The 17,168-nt window shown below is 33.9% G+C and overlaps 1 protein-coding gene across 10 annotated transcripts in view; it reads left to right on the forward strand.

Moving 5' to 3' along the window:
* Window positions 1-17,168, forward strand: part of SDCCAG8 (SHH signaling and ciliogenesis regulator SDCCAG8) — a 112,252-nt gene that overhangs the window by 6,027 nt on the left and 89,057 nt on the right. For all 10 annotated transcript variants that reach the window (XR_004255172.1, XR_004255173.1, XR_004255174.1 and 7 more), the window contains exons 4-10: window positions 4,613-4,726; window positions 6,423-6,545; window positions 7,765-7,896; window positions 9,429-9,493; window positions 10,805-10,993; window positions 12,512-12,650; window positions 15,851-16,003. Coding sequence is in view for 7 of the 10 variants with exons in the window: in XM_032215214.1 (XP_032071105.1) it covers window positions 4,613-4,726; window positions 6,423-6,545; window positions 7,765-7,896; window positions 9,429-9,493; window positions 10,805-10,993; window positions 12,512-12,650; window positions 15,851-16,003 (915 nt within the window). In the remaining 3 variants the exon portion in view is untranslated. The remainder of the gene's footprint in view (window positions 1-4,612; window positions 4,727-6,422; window positions 6,546-7,764; window positions 7,897-9,428; window positions 9,494-10,804; window positions 10,994-12,511; window positions 12,651-15,850; window positions 16,004-17,168) is intronic.

The raw sequence follows: 17,168 nt of genomic DNA on the forward strand, positions 1-17,168 counted from the left end.
ATTGATCACTTCTGACAAGTCACATGTCGTATCATTTTTCTTCTGAGAGATAGAATAGTGTGGTTTTCTTCTGGAAACCGGCAAATCCAGTTTGATCAAAACCATAACGGAACATGAAAACATATAAAATGTTTATGTGTTTTATTTGATTGTAGTAAATATTCCCTGTTATTTGTTTATTGTCTTTTTCTGCTAAATGTATGGAGATGCGAGGGTAAATACAACATTTCTTCAACTCTTTTTAAACTGATAAAGGGTTTGCCATGTTAAGATGTTTATTTAATTATTGAGCACTACCAATTTATATGCTTTAATGGAAGCTAATTAAAAATGCCCCCCACTTAGAAGTTATTAGACAGAATGAAAAAGCATTAAAAGGTCTCTTTAAAAAGTGGCATTTTAATATAAAATTTTAAGGAGTCTCAAGACTACTTAATATTACAGAGAGGAAGTGAGTTCAAAAGGATATGAGAGATTGTTCATTATAAATCAATTTTATTCATTAAATTTCTATGCCGCCCATCTCACTAATACACCAAGTGCTTACAATAAAATTAAAAGTTACAAAGTGCTAAGAACAATAAAAATTAGAATAATTAGAATAAATTAAAATAAAAGATTAAAAGTTAACCATTGAGTGGTTCAAAATATCTTAACGTGGCAAGTACCATATATTTTGTAAACTGTGCTACTTGGTTATTCATCCATTCATCCATCCATCCATCCATTCATTCACTAAAATTTATAATTTGCTTGGTTCTGAGATTCGGGGCAACTTAAAAGTATATAAAAGCCTTATAACATAAATCATAAAGTTAAACTTGAAACATGTCATTAAAACACTTCAGAGCAAACAAACAAACATTCCTAATGCCCTGGTAAAGAGTCAGGTCTTCCAAAATGATAGAAATGTGGGGATTCTATGAATTTCAAGGGATAGCATATCCCATAGCACTGGAGCCATCACAGAAAATGCTTGCTTCTAGCTACCCTCCTCCTTTGTACTCCTTCAATCCAGAGGGGAAACCTATACTATGCCTTCTGAGCCTGATTTAATGTAGATTATGGTACCAATAGATAATAAAATATATAAAGATGAAGCTGTGATGAAAACATGTCAGGATACTGATAGAGGAGAATATTTGTAGCTCACAGTTAAAATGAGGGGTCTTTGGTGCTCTCTGAGTTTGGTTGTTTTCTTGTAGACATTTCATTACCCAAACTAGGTAGCATCATCAGCTGCTTCAACTGGTGCTGAATGCGGTACAATATTTGGGGGCCCCAGAGTGGTCCATGTAGCTCTGCGAGCTACATTGGCTGCAAGTTTGCTTCTGAGTGCAATTCAAGGTGTTGTTTATTACCTATAAAGTCCTACATGGTATGATCCAGGTTACTTGAGGAACCATCTCACCCATGGGATAGGCTTGTCCCACTCATGCTGGCAGAGGAGGCATACCACAGAATCTGCCAGTCAAGGAATTCCAGCTGGCAGGGTCAAGGAGAATAGCTCTGCTGTGGTCTCAGCTCTTTGGAACATCTTGCCCTGGATTGAGATTGTCTTCCACTATTCTGACCTTGAAAACCTGGCTCTTCCAATTGGTCTGGAGTTCCAAAGGAAGGGGGGAGCACCATTCTGGAGGTGGTTGATGGACTAATAGTAGATCCCATCTGCCCCCCTACTCATCTTGCTTCTTCCCTCCCATCTTTTAAATATAATGTTGTATTCTTTTAATTAGTTTGTATTCTTATTGTTATGGTTTTACCACTTTTAATGTACTCTTAATATCATTATTACTGTAAGCTGCTCAGAGTCACCTTGTGGCAAGATGGGTGGCAAATAAATTTAGTAAATAAATAAACTGTCAGGATAGTTTAATGTCACATTTCTTCCTTTCATTGATCAGTATCGATATCTGTTCTGAGAGAAAATAGCTACTATCCCTCCCAGTTACATTTTCTGCTTTTTGCAAACATTGAAATTTGTGCCATTTCATTGTTTCTTTAAATAAATTCTTTTATATATCAGGTGTTGTTGGTTTTTTAATATATTTGTATAATTTACATATCCAAAATGCAACGGATGTGCTTTTTAAAAAGAAACTGGTAGGCTTTCGATAAAAATGAATAAAGATCATAAACATGGCATTTCCATCATGGTGTCTTATTGGACCATTGGTGATCTCATTGAGTAGTAGCTCTTTTTCTCTCTATATGGGTGGTTTTAGTCTGAGGTAGTAGAAGGTGAAGGATCATCCAGTAGTCTCTGATATGTTGGTTGCTGTGCAGATCAGTCCTTTCTCTCCTGTTCTTTTAACATCATATAAAATTGGTGGGGATACATTAGTTTAAAGTGTGGTATTACCTGTACTCCAATCATAACTAACTTTAAATAATCAGCTGTAGAGGATATAGTATGCTGTCTCTGTCCTATTCTGGTGCCTGGAGGCTGTAACAGAGTAGGCTGAAGTTGAATCTAAGTAAGATGGAACCACTATTGTTGGTATTCCTCTACCTAGGATTAGGAGACAACTAGCAGCAGTTGCCGAGAGAACCAAAACAAGAGAATGATCAGCATCCTCTGAATGGATACATTCCCCAAATCTGTCAACTTAAATCTAGAAATAATTTTATGGCAAAAACAAATATTCTTGAAAACATACAGGAGGAAAAATGAATTAGAAATGAAGGAGAGAATTAACGGAACAAGGAATAATCCCAGAAGAGAACATGGCTGGGGAATCTGATGTCCTCTATGTCACTTGGAGGACATTGAATAGGTTGAGGGTGGGAGTGCCTAAATGTAAAACCAATATGCTCAAGTGGGGGTTGCTAGCGGATAACAACATGCTGTGTGAATGTGGAGAGATAAAGAGCCCGGCCCATTTGTAGGTCTGTCGAATATTACCAACAGAATGCAGCAAAAGTGATTTGCTTCTGGCTAATTATAAAGCCAAAAAGGTGGCCTCATTTTGGCAGTTTAAGATTTGATCTGGACACAAAATAAAAAGAAAAAGCAGCTCTTGGTCGAAGAGCAGATGGACATATGCCCAGAGGAGTTTTTGCCAGGCTTCAGTTGGTGGACCAATTGCAGCTTTATATGATGAAGGAGAAACTGGTTATACAAGTCTTCTTTTTATTACCATCTGGATGAACTACTGCAACACACTTTGCATAGAGTGGCTCTTAAAGACTGCTCAGAAACTATAGCAGAATTCATCAGCCTATGTGCTGGGTGTATATAATAACAATTATGAAGCCTGTGCACTGATTGCTTTCAAGAAATAATGTTCTTGACTTATAAAGCTCTTTATGGCTCAGCATCTGGGTACCTATAGGGTAAGTACTATCTAACTGAATTGGCTGACAGATTAGTCTGAGAAACTACTCAAAGCCCCATTTTTGAGAAGCCAAAATTAGAAAGGCAGTGGTGGGTCTTGGGAGCAGACATTTGGTAGAAATCAAGTTAGCCTCTTCTTCCTTGGTCTTTAGAAAAAATCAAGAGTAGACTTATATAAAATATATATTTTTTTAGTATTAGGACTGCACCATCTCTTACGCTATCATTGCTTTTAATTCATTGTTTATGTATTACTGTATTTATTCATTAGCTTTCTATATCTGATTCTGGGCAGTTTGCAAATAAAAAATATGTTAATGTTTTAATATTTAAATTTGTTTTTTTTTTAAAGTTGGAAGGGTTTTTAATTTAATTGTGTCATTTTAACTATACCATGCCTGTTTTAAAATATTTTAGGGTTGCTGGGTTTTGGTGAGGCATGAATGGAATGAATGAATGAATAAATATAAATAATAAAATGAATAAATAAGCATCTTAGGGAGACCATATGAGAACATGAGGACCACCATAAATATGCCCTGATTCTTTTCTGATGGCAGTCAGAATTTTTCCAGTTGAGAAAAATTATAAGGAGATTAGAAATCGGGATGGATGTATTCACAAAGATTGAGATTGTTGGGAGAAAGCCCAGTTTGTTATCAATTCAAATCATTCAGTCTATCAACAAAGAGTAGTCCAAGAGTCTTTGATAAATACTTATTTCAGCTTACATGCATAGCAATGCTTGTGTGTTGTCTGTACATGCATAAACCTCTGTTTGGATTAAACATGATATAGAGTATGTCAGGTAAGAAACTAAAATAAATCAACTTTTATCCATCATGCTTAATTGTAAAAGAAGTACACTGCATATGCAGGTACAGGAAGTACACCAACATGCATGTTAGAACAGTGAATGCTTAATTAATTAAAAAAAAAACAAAGCAGCAGTGTTTACATTCTATCTGCTTTAGAGACTTTCTTTAAGTGGAAAATATGAATCCCTGCTAACAAACATTTGTAGCAAAATTCAGGATTTGTTTCCTCAACTTTGTTTCATCCTCTTCCTATATTCGTCCACTCAAGAAGACCTCAATCTACTTTGAAATGGCCTCCTTCCCTCTGAGCACTAACCATTCAATTACTGAAGGGAACCTATTTGATAGATTCTTAATGTATTATTCTGCTTTAAAATGCTATTCAAATATGAAACAGTTTGGAAAGAATTTTATCTGAAACATATAATTCTGGTTAGTTTTTTTTTATTTCTTCTAGAGAACATCCAAAGCTACCGATCACAGTTTGCCTGCCCTTTCTGAACTTGTTCCCATCATTAATGATCAGTCTCAATATATCAATCATTTAGAAGCTGAAGTCAAGTTTTGCAAGGTATCGTACATAATATGATCTGTTCTCTCAAAACAGCTTTATTCGTCTACCACTAACATTTGACGTTTTAACCCCACACTTCTGTATATTATACTCAAAACAGAGATAATTTTTAGTAACAAAAAAAGAAAGCATTTTATATTTATTGATGAAAAGTTTATTATAGCCAAAAGCTTTAGATATATCTGAAGTAGGAAGTAACTTTTTCTACTGTAATACCATATTAAAAACATGAGAATTTGAACAATAAGTAACAAAAATTATAGATAGTCTTGGGCTTATAGCCACAATTGAGCTCAACATTTCTGTTGTTAAGCGACCTTTCTTGCCACAGTTATTAAGTGAATAATGGCAGTTGTTACATTAGTAACATGTTGTTAAGTGAAACTGGCCTCTCCATTGACTGCTTGTTGGAATGTCACAAAAAGGGATCACATAACCCTGGACACTGCAACTGTCATAAATATGAACGAGTTGCCAAGCATCTGAATTTTGATCACATGGTCATGAGGATGCTACAATGGTCCTAAATATGAAAAATGGTCCTAAGACATTTTTTTCATAGTTTGTAACTTTGAATGGTCACTAAATGAATGGTTGTAAATTGAGGATTACCTGTAGTTGCCATTTGATTAGATTAAGAATATATTTCTCCAGTGTTTTCTAATTATACTTCCCTAACCTAGCTCTGGATCTATATCTAGTAGTGTGCCATTTCCTATACATATATTTTTTGCTCACATGTGCATAGTTTTCATATACATTTCTCGCTGAATACAGGTAGTCATTGATTAACAATGGTATTTGGAATGGGAAACTTTGTTGCTAAGCAACACAGTTGTAAAGCGTGATGTCATGGATCATGCTGATTTGTAACAGTGTTTCTCCCAGTTGCAGTCATTAGGCAAATCCTTCATTCTTGTTGGACACAACATCACATGATCGCCTTTGATGACCTGCTGGTTTCCCAATTGACTTTGTTTGTCAGAAGCCAGTAGTGAAGATCGCAAATGACGATTATGTGACTGCAGGACACTGTAACTGTCATAATTGCAAGGTGGTTGCCAGTTATTCAAATTATAATCTCATGACCTTGGGGACACTGACAGCTGTATCTTTGAGGACTGGTTGTGTATCTCCTCATTGAGCATCATCGTAACTTCAAATGGTCACTGAACAAATGGTCATTAATTGAGGCCTGCTTTCAGTTCATCAGAATGGACTGTTTTTCATTTTGTATGTAATGGACTGTTTTTCATTTTGTATGTATTTAGAGTTCAAAAATATCATAAACTAAGAGGGGAAAGTTCCCTCTTAGTTTATGATATTTTTGAACTCTAAATACAGAAAAATCTAGGCTGTTCATAAAAACGCAGGTCTTTGATTTTATGCAGGATTAAAGAATAAGGAAAATTTATTCTTTTAAACTGATGTTTCATTAATATTACTAGTATTTTGGTGAAAAATGATCTTTTTATTAAAAGAAGAGTATTCCAGTAGCGTATTATTTCAAGCATGCTAGAACTTGCAAGAAATCCTTTTCTGTTGTTTGATATGTCACTAAATTTAGTTACGCTTCCTTTAATGTAAGATTTTATGCAAAATTGAATGTTAATTACACTGCTGTCATTATGTTTGTGAAGGAGATTGAGTCCATGTTTAAATAATTACATTAACAATAATTATAACTTTCTAGGAAGAAATATCTGAATTGAAAGCACGTATACATGTTATTGTAGTTGAAAATGAGAAGCTACAAAATGATCTGAAGATGGAAACAGAGCGGACCTTGAGAGAGCAAACTATCCTCAATGCCTCAGTGAGTTCTATGGAATTTAAAATGTCAAATATAAATAAAAATGTAGTCTTAAAATTTTATTTAATAAGAAATCTGTAGGAAATTTAATAATGCATCAAAATATATCACATATATGCAGCTTATATTACCAGATATATAAACAGAAATAGATCTGTATTGCATACAGCATTCATAATGATAGAGATTAATTTAATATTTCATCTTTTTATAAAATCCAAGTTGCTGGTCTGTTAAAGTATTTTGGATTAAGGGCTATCTAGTTTCTGTTTGAAGGAGGAGCCAGGATCTAACATAAAGGTGGCGAAACTAACAGACGGAAGGATTTTGGCCACATCCTCATACCTAACAGAGTCAAGCTCAGTCTAGATAACATTACAATTGGGTTGGACATGCCCAATCAGTGTCCAACTCCAAGTAAATCTGAGTGATGTTGTCTGCAAGATTGCATGAATATTTCTTATCATGGTCCTGCAGATGATCCCGAGGCCCCGCCTGTCCTGAATATGAAGCGGTTACTCTGAATAGGGCTGCTGGCTGATATCAGAAGATGCAATAAATATGAAGAAGTAGCAAAGTTTTGCCACTTTTATTGTCATGACATAGGTCTGACAGTGGCTCTTACTCAGTTGGATTCATTCTTTGTCTTCCTCCATTGGTGCTCCAGTCATTGATTCTGGCAAAACCTGCCCTTAAGTTTTCTAAATGTGAAAGACATACAGATAGGTTTAGTTTATCACTAAATATATGTCTCATCTTGTAGAACAGAATACACTGAAAATAGAAATAAATTTAGTTGTCCTAAATAAAGTAATGTGGAGTTTTGTTTAATTACATATTTTAATGGCTTCATATGGTAACAATTAATGTTGCTGCCACTCATTTTATCAGCAAAATTTCATTTGTTCAACATTGTTTTTCTGTCCTGATCTCTTTATAAAACCAAAACTCTCCTTTAAGTCTTAAAGCTCTTAGGAAAGATCTGGAAATGGTGCAGAGATGATGTTGTAATAGAAGGAACAACTTGTGGAAATAGTTCAATAATTTGCTATATTAATAATATAACATATAAAGTTATATCATTATCATTAGTTATTGAGCTTGTTATGAATAAATATAAGAAGATCAGTAACAAACATCATATATACCTGTAGGAAATCTTCAATGTGTGTGCTATGTATATGCATTTAAGGTGCACATTCATTGTTGATATATGTTTCAGACTCTACTTGCAAAATCTGGTGGTATAAATGGTGATCATTCTCATATTTGTGGAGCTGCTAAAGCATCTTGTCATGTCATTGAGCAAGCCAAGGCACCTCCACTGGAATTGGAAAAGTGGCAACAGGAATTGGTCAGTATTTTTAAAATGTTGATTATTTTAACATTAACAATTTGTTGTTCAGGTAAAATGTTTTTCCATGTGCTTTTATGTTGAAAGTATAAGCATTTAATCAACTAATTAATTTAGATAGGTTTAACAAAATGTACTATATGACCAGAAAGTACAGTTCAAAATAAAGCTGCTGATGAGAATCTAATGAAACACTTTTATTTCACCTAAAATAATGTAGCAGGTTACCATATTTCCTCCTGATCTTTGTTGTTAAGTTCTAAAATCCTATACAGCCTGAAATCTTACTGTTTGTGAGCCCAATTTCTTTTCAGTCATTGACACTGACTGAGTCAGTCAGTAATCTTTCCTCTAGGATATTGCTGTTTTCTAAGGTAGATAAGTGATGTCTAAACAAAAATGCTCTTCCAAGAATAGGTGGAAACTCTCTTTATTTTAACATGTTTTTAAAAACCTATTCTGCAGAGCTCAAGGTTAACGTTTTATTTTGCCGTGTTTTAAATGTTAATTTTTCAGTTTTGCTGCATTGTATTGTATACTGCATTTTTGTTCTGCATTTATTTTATATTTCTAATTTTAATAATAGTAATTTTCAAGTAGGTTGTAGACAATATGTAAAACTATTGAATCCAAGTTTGTCTATCAAATTTATATGGCTCCCCATCTCACAAGAGTGACTCTGGGAGATGTACAATAAAATCAACAATTAAAATCATTTTACAAAAATCATTTAATTAAACTTAAATAAAAACAAAATCATAAGAGAGGATGTGTCAGAATATTATACATGATGCAAGCACTGCTCTGTATTTCTGCACATATTCCTACTATGGAATAATAATTTTCAACATTGTAGAAAAAACGAAGTGTGGGTAATTTAAAATAACCATTTACCAAATAATGTTACATTGAAGTATGTCTTTAATTACATATTTTGCCTTTGAATGTTGCAGTTTAATTGTCCATCTAAAAAAGGTTTTAAAAAGCTTGTGATTTAAATATTAGAAATTTACAAAAAATGATCATCTAAATCCCTAAACAATTTGATTTGACATTTAAAGCTTAACTCGGTGGATCTGTATTTTATAGTCCTATGTGCTGTATAGCAGCCTTATTTCAGTTCCCAGCATTTTTAATCAATGATACTTAGATAGCAAATTTAATAGAAACTACCCAATAGTTAATAATGCTTAGTTAAAATGAATTAGTCAATTTTGAGAACAGTTGAAAGCTCTGGAAAACGCTGCCCAATATGCTTTGCACAGGACCTAATGATGATGATGAAAATGAGTTAGTATATGACTATATCATTTTATTCTTAGGCGAACAGAGTGGTTGCTGTGTAATTTAAATTAATTTCCATTTTCAGCTAGTGCAGGTTTGGTATCCAATATCATGATGGAGTCAGATAGTCTCTATAAATTTAATGATAGAAGACAGACAGATTGCTAAAATTTTGCAGATGCCCTGGCAGTCCTGACTATGCCTTATTTATAACCGAACAAATAATAGGTATTAATTTTATTTTAAAGGAGAAACTAAAATATCTTCATGAAGAAAAGACGGAAGTGTTTGAAGCTCAGATACAGTCTTTACGGTAAAAAAAAAAGTTTATGTATTTTTAGATTGAAGCTTTATGCCTCTATAGAATTGTCTCATTTTGCCTCATTATCTTGTCCGTAAGTCCGTAGAAATAAATCATTATTATTTTATTCTCTGCTCTTTAAAAGTTTTTGAATGTGTCATAGTTTAATAATGTGTCTGTTTCTGTATGTAATTAGATGTATATTTGTTGCTTTCCTGGTAAGATTGCTAAGTTATTGCAAAGAATCAATCAGTATCTAGTGGGAAAAAATCCCTAACATTACAAACATACAAAGATAAAACTTTCAGAACAATATAATGCTTGTTTCAGTTTCTCCATCTCCCTCTGGTGCCTAAAATAATATTTTCAAAAATATTAGTTATTTGTAAGGATTTGTATCTTTCTTTGCAGAATGGTTATTTTATGATTGCACAGTAAATTCATTCATTCATTCATTCATTCATTCATTCATTCATTCAATTTCTACAGCTGCTCAACTCATCCAAGTTATTCTAGGTGGCTTATAATTCTAAAATTATAAAACAATTAAAACAATGTAAAAAAAATTAAAACAGCAAAAACATCCACAAAACAAATAAAAATGACCTGAGGTCCATGCTGTGGTTGTTGGCCTATTTAAGGAAGGGGGCGGTACTTCCTGCACCCCCCCTCCTAATACGCCATCCTTGCAACTAATAATTTTAGTTAACTATCCTCCTTTCTCTAACCTTCCCTTTTTAGAAAAGGTTGTTGAAAAGGAGGCTGTGTGCTGTTGATGAATGCCCTGGAAGTAGATTATTTGACCTTTTTCAGTTGGTTCCTGCCAAGATCTGAAGTGGGCAAATAAACAAGCATACAAATTGTTTAAGACACTACCATTCAATTCATTTCATTAAAAACACAAAGACACAATTTCTAACTCCTAAAACAGAGGTCAAGCTTTCTTGTCATGCTATAGATACATGTGGTATTATCCAGCTTTTTAATTTAAAAATATCTGTTTAACACAGGGTGATGCTCTTTTATTTGTGACTCTTCATTTTTGCCTCTCATTTCTTCTTTCCCGTTCATTCTTTCTTCCCTTTCCCCAGCTTTGACATATGGTAATCTTTACTCAGGAAATATTTTATGCATTTGATGTGGATTGTGAACCATGAAAGGTTTATGTGGTAATAAGCTGGTGATTATTTAATGTGGCACAAAGTTGTGGTCTTTTAGAGAGTTTAAAGCAGTAAGAAAAAAGTTGTTCCAGTTACTTTCCAATCATTATTGTACTCAACCTTGTGTGCTGTTTATAATTCTTTTATGTTGTTATTGTTGCAGAAAAGCTTTATCAGAGTCACAAAAAAACTGTGAAGAGCTGAGGGGACGATTAAAACATCAGCATTTGATCAATGCAGCAAATAGTTCTAATAGGCCTGGTGGTCTCTGCTTAAATTGTGCACAGCATGAAGCAGTTCTTTCCCAGACTCATTCAAATGTCCATATGCAAACCATTGAAAGACTAACAAAGTAAGCAGATGGATGGTTCTGAATTTAAAAAACCTCACAGACTATAACAATTGTAACAAGTAATTTCATGAACATCAGTAATTTTAGCGCAATTGACTATGAAGACTCATTGCAATGTAAGGAAGCTTTACAAAAGCATTATTCCTCTTAGAGTATCTTCCTGCTCAGTAGCCACCCACCATAGACTCCTAACCAAGTGCTTTATTTGATTGTGGAATGGTTTTTAATGAGTCCCTTAGCTCCATTTCACACATGGCTTCCATTTTCCATTAACAGAACAAGAAGTTTTCATACAGCCCTTCTAGTTGCTAAGAACCTAGAAAGATTCAATACTTATCTACATTCCCAACATAATGAAGCCATCAAGTAAATATAAATAATTCCATTTGTCTTTTTTGTACATTAGATTTATACAATCCATACTTTACAAATCTCTTTATATGTATATGTGATTAAAAAATGAAAATCATTGGTTGCAAAAAAAGTAATTCAGAAATAAACAATAGGATTTTACCAACTGAATTAGGATCTTCTCCAGTTTCATTTTCTCTTTTCTAACCCATCGTATTTAACAATTGAAGTCAGCGTTATAAATAATTGACTATAACTGTATAAATTTTATCTGCCATATACAATATGTATTATAAATAAAGACAAATATATGTGTCCTAGGAAGCCACACCCAAACAGGCATCATATAAATAAGATGCATAGAATAGCTTAAAGTACACATTCCGGTAGAGAGAAGTTCCTTGAAGAGGTGCTCCAGCACAAGTCCGAAAACGCAGAAGACTAAACCTCTGGTCCTGGTGACTGACCCAGATTGGATCCTTCATATATGTATTGTTTTCTAGGCAATATTTGAGGACTTGGGGACTGTTATTTAATCTTATGAAATTCTGCAGATTTATAGGAAGCTTTCTGATCATGCTATAAAATCACTGAAAATAATAGAGCTATATTTTTTCTGGCCAATTTTTTTCTTTGGTTTTGGTGGGCATAGTAACCTTCTAGGACAGTGATGGTGAACCTTGTTGGCACCAATTGCCCAAACTAGAACACATGTGTGCACCAGAGTCCTCAAAACTCGACCAGCTGGTTGGCCCACATAGGCACACCGGCCAGCTGTTCTTTGAGTTTCTGGGGCTGTGGCGCGCATGCGCATTCTGTTTTGGGCAGTCAGTACCGAAAATGTTCGCCATCACTGCCATATTACTTTCAGTAGGAATTTATGGGGGAGAATTCTTGGGAAGGGAGCTATAGTTATGCCAAGGTTATCCCTTCCTGATCTGGAATCTAAACTACTTCTTGTAGAGTCGTTGCTAATTTACAGCTTAAAGTATAAAGATGAGGCAGACTGTTCTTATCTTTTTTTAAAAAAACTGGCATAAATCTAACATGATCGCTTTCTATATAATAACTTATAAATGTTACTAAATGTTGATGTTACTCTTTATCTCCCTAAAGTATCTCCTGCCTGTCTAATATATTGATCTTTTCTTTCTTCTCTCGTTTAAGCGAGAGAGATGAGTTAATGGCAGCACTTTCTACAATAAGAAGAAACTTAAATGATATGCAACAGAGAGAATGCAGTGCTTATGAACAAGTGAAACAAGCAGTACACATGAGTGAAGAAGCTAATTTGGAAAAAACCAAGGTAAAATTGTACAAAGACACAATAGAATGCTGACAGTAATGCCCTGTTTATGTGCCTTTAAGAGGCATCTTGCTTGACTACTTTAGGCTTTGAATGCTAGATTTAATGGGCTCTGCCCTATTCCATTAATATCTTTGATGATGTTTGGTGAATAGTACTAAGTGGTCCATGTACTAAAGAAAAATTACTTTGCTGCCTAGACTCCTTTCTATTATTAGACTGACTTTTAAATAAATGTTTGAGATGTTCTATCAATCCACAAATGCACCTCTCATTTCTCACCCAGGATCTCTTATCGTGATAAAGAGGTAATCCTATGTAGGTATGATGTAACTCCCTATACCTATAGGTAGCGGTTTAGGTATGACAGATATGAAGGGTTTTATGAATTATGGGCAAGACCCAGGTAGAAAATGGTTGTGGCCAGATTCTTTGCTCAAAGGAGCAAAGAAAAAAGTGATAGAAGTAATTTTAAAACAGATTCTGCATGTATTTCCTACCAAAGTGAGATTTTGGGTGCAGGAACACACACATACTGCCCCCAGGAACAGGCCGAAGGCTTTTCCTTTAAAAATTATCTCTCTTTCTGGGATTTCAGCAGGGTGGAGAGACTAAGAAGGGACACTTCTTGTTTCGGGAAAGAGAGACACCAGGTGATTTGTATTTTTTTACAATGGCAAGATTTGTAGTGTAGCTTTATAATACATTAGAATTAGCATATCTGTTTTTTGTTTTATGTACCTGGTAAGGCAAGGTACATATTCCATGACTTTAGAATAGATGTTCTTTTTAACCAAAAATTGCTGTGGAGTGGATGGCTCATTGTTTTGATAAAAAAAACTTCATAACGCCCTTAAAAGTATGTGTTTAACCATATCTAAAGTACGATATGTGGTTCTGGGTGCCGCACTTCAAAAGTAAATAGTATAACTAGAAAAATGGCAGAAAGGGCAACCAAACTTGATCAGTGGGGCCTTAACTTGGAAAATATGTGAAAGGTGTAGATGTGATTGAGGTGGTTGAACTCATGAAAGACGTGGAGAAATGGATGAGGAATCCGGGTCCATAATAAAACTGATTGGAAGGCACTTAAGGCAAATCTAGATATTTACAAAGAGTTCTCGACTTACAAATCATTTAGCGACTATTTGAAGTTACAGCAGCATTGAAACAAGTGACTTGCAACTGTCACAACAACCCCACAGTCACAAGATCAAAATTTGGCAACCAGCCTGTGCTTACAATGGTCCCAGGGCCGTGTGATGACCATTTGTGACTTCCCAGCCAACTTTGATATGCAGAGTCAATGGGGAAAGCTGGATTTGCTTAATGACCACACAATTCGCTTAACAGCCGCAGTGATTCGCTTAACAACTATGGCAAAAAAAAGGCTGTAAAATCAGACTCACTTATCGAACACTTCACTTAAGCAATGGAAATTCTAGGTCCCAATTGTGGTCACATGTCAAAGACTACCTGTATTCATACAGCGTATGGCTACTAATTTGAATGGCATGAGGTAGATCTCAGATACCCTTTTCTCTACTCCCTCTTCCATTTATGGTTTGTCAGAAAGAGGAATAGTTGGAATAGCTGCATTTTTTTTTATTGCCAGTGACCTGTTCACTTAGAAGTGAATTTTCTCTCTCCTCAGTTTCAAGAACTTAGTGGGAGTTATACTTTTAAGTTTTCATACCTTGCACTGAAAATGGTGCTATATAAACAATATTAAAGCGCTTTTCTAATGTAAGTTAAAAAGCTTATTTTAGAGGGTTCTTGCTTTAGATTGATTTATTACCTTGGCATCTAGTGCCATCTGCTGTGTAATTAGTATATTGCATCTAGTTGAAAGGAATTTGTTTTGGAAGAAAAGATTTTTGTAAGGGACCAAACTGTATTGTGCAAATGGAATTCAAGTACCAGTATACTCTGAAAGAATCCAGTTAGCTTCAGTTCTAAGAATAGTAATATGACAATATCATTAATTAACTTCAATAATTTCAGGAGTTACCCAATAGTGGCAAATCAGAAGTTTTTTTTGTAATATTTTACAACATGCTTTAAAATAATAACATTTCATATTCCTATCACTTTAACAAGAATTGCTGAAGATACCATGTGCAGGGAAAGTTGTTTGGGTAAGCACTGCACCTGTGTAAACAGAGTGCTTGTGCATATATTCTTCATTTTCAGGGTTGAGCCGATATATTTGGATAAACTAGAATCATTAGGCCTATGATAATTTAAATTTAATTAGTATCTATAGACCACAGAGGGTTAAAAAACAAACAAAAATATATAGAAATAGGTGGCAATTTTGTTTCTCACCAATTTACCTATCAAATTCTTGTTTTAATATCAATAAAGAAAATAAAAATTTCATCACCTCAGCATACTCTTTCTCTGTTACCTTAACTTACCACACAAGGTTGTTGTTGTTATTGGGGAAAATTGGAGAAAAGCATGCTTTTGTATGTCACCTTTTGCTCCAGGAGCAAAATTGGGATAAAAGTCTAGAAAATAATAATATTAAAAATATTTTTACAGATTAAGTCTTGCAAAATCAAAATAGAAAAAAACAATGCTGCAAGGTCTGTTAATGACAATGATTAATGAAAGTAATATTTTGTAGAGAGTTTACGGTCAAATATCAAGAGTAGATTTATTTTTTTTTAAGGCTGATTATGTTTCAAACAGGATCCGAGAAATAACTGCCTGTATAATAATATTCACATAAGAAAATAACATTTAAATTGAGTAATTTAGTCAATTTGGTCTCAAATTGGAACAAATTATATGCCTGAAAAGTGTAAAGATAAGATGAGTTAAAGTAAGTACATTTACATCCGTATGTAAAAATATGCAACTTTAGTCATTTTCATCATATGATATGTACTTCAAAATGTGAAATCAGAATATTTATGATGAAATGTTAATAGGTATTTAGGACAAACACATCCAGCATTACCACTGAATTAAAGTTCCATTATTAAGAGTGACACATTGTTTTGTGGATGTTGAAAGTTTATTGTATAATTATAAATTTATATACAGTATGCATCTATATATTAGTGAAAACATACTTAAATTTAAATGAATTTTTAATTTCATTTTTCTCCAAAATTTAATTTTTGCCTTATATTAAAAGAATATATAATTTGGTTCTACAAATATTAAAGTGGTCTTCATCATCTCCACAGGCTTTAATTCAATGTGAACAGCTTAAAAATGAAATGGAGAGACAGAAAGATCGCCTTGAAAAAGAATTAGTGCTTCAGCTAGATAAGAGAGCTGGAGAGCGCGAAGCAGTTCGTGAAGAAATGAAGAAAGAAAAAGAAAACCTGTCATCACTGGTATTTTCCTGTCTTTTAATTACTTTGGAACATAAACAATTTTGGTACCTGGTTGTTTTTTAAATAGGTATTACATTTATGAATTTTTTTGGAAACGATGTTGGGAACCACTGTTCTAAATACTTGAACTATTTGATTATATATTTAAATAGTTTCACTTAGCTCCAAAATATTCTCATGTGTATCTACATTTCCTGTATACAAATTTGTTTCTATGAAATAGTTTAAGGAAGTTTTAAATGAAGCATGGAATATACAGAGTTACCTACTGCTATTGTTTTATTATTTGAGGAATATGTAATCCTTACTCATTAATTTGGATATGCTTTTTTCAGGTTTGCATTTAAAAATATAATAGGGAACAGATAGCAAAAGAGGAAAGTAAACGTACAAACAATGGGAAAGAATAAAATAGATGTAATGTGTCTTTAAACTCATGTAAAATAATTTTTTTCCCCATTTGCTTTATGGTAGAAGAATTGGCTTGGCCATTCTGCTAATTTGCTAATCCATGGTGAGCGGCCAAGAGTCATTTTGAAATTGGAATTGAAATTGGAATAAGCTAGAAATTTGATAATTGAAAATAACTTAAATTGTGACTTCAGAACGCTTCTCAGATTTGTCTATGGAGATTCTCAGTCATCCAGGTCATAGTTGTTCCAAAGGTGCTTTTTCAAGAGACAGCCGGAGTTTCTTTTTTTCTTTGAAGATGTTTTGCTTCTCATCCAAAAAGCTTCTTCAGCTCTGACTGGATGGTGGGGAATGGAAGGATTTATACTCCTTGCAGACAAATGGTTATTTGCACTGTTTTAGAGAGTTCTTGAGGCCACTAGGAGAGAAAGTACAATTGTCTCTTGAAAAAGCACCTTTGGGTCTTCTCAGATTTCTTCGACTGAAATTCAATGGCATTGGCTTATTGTATATATGAAACTTAACAATAGGAATAAAAGATGGAAAAATGCTGGAAATCCCACCCTCATTATCTACCAGATCCAGTAGCCCTCAAATAAAAGCAATTTTAAAAAAAAAATCTAAAATTTGTCTCTATCTTTAAAAACCCTTAACAATAGACAGTGAAGAACATCTACTGACTATGGGGAGGAGTATTGGAGGAACACTAATGACTATATTGGAGCAAGAAAAGTGTAAGTGTAGTGAAAATATA

The sequence above is a fragment of the Thamnophis elegans genome, chromosome 4 (assembly GCF_009769535.1).
Source record: "Thamnophis elegans isolate rThaEle1 chromosome 4, rThaEle1.pri, whole genome shotgun sequence".
Taxonomy (NCBI): domain Eukaryota; kingdom Metazoa; phylum Chordata; class Lepidosauria; order Squamata; family Colubridae; genus Thamnophis; species Thamnophis elegans.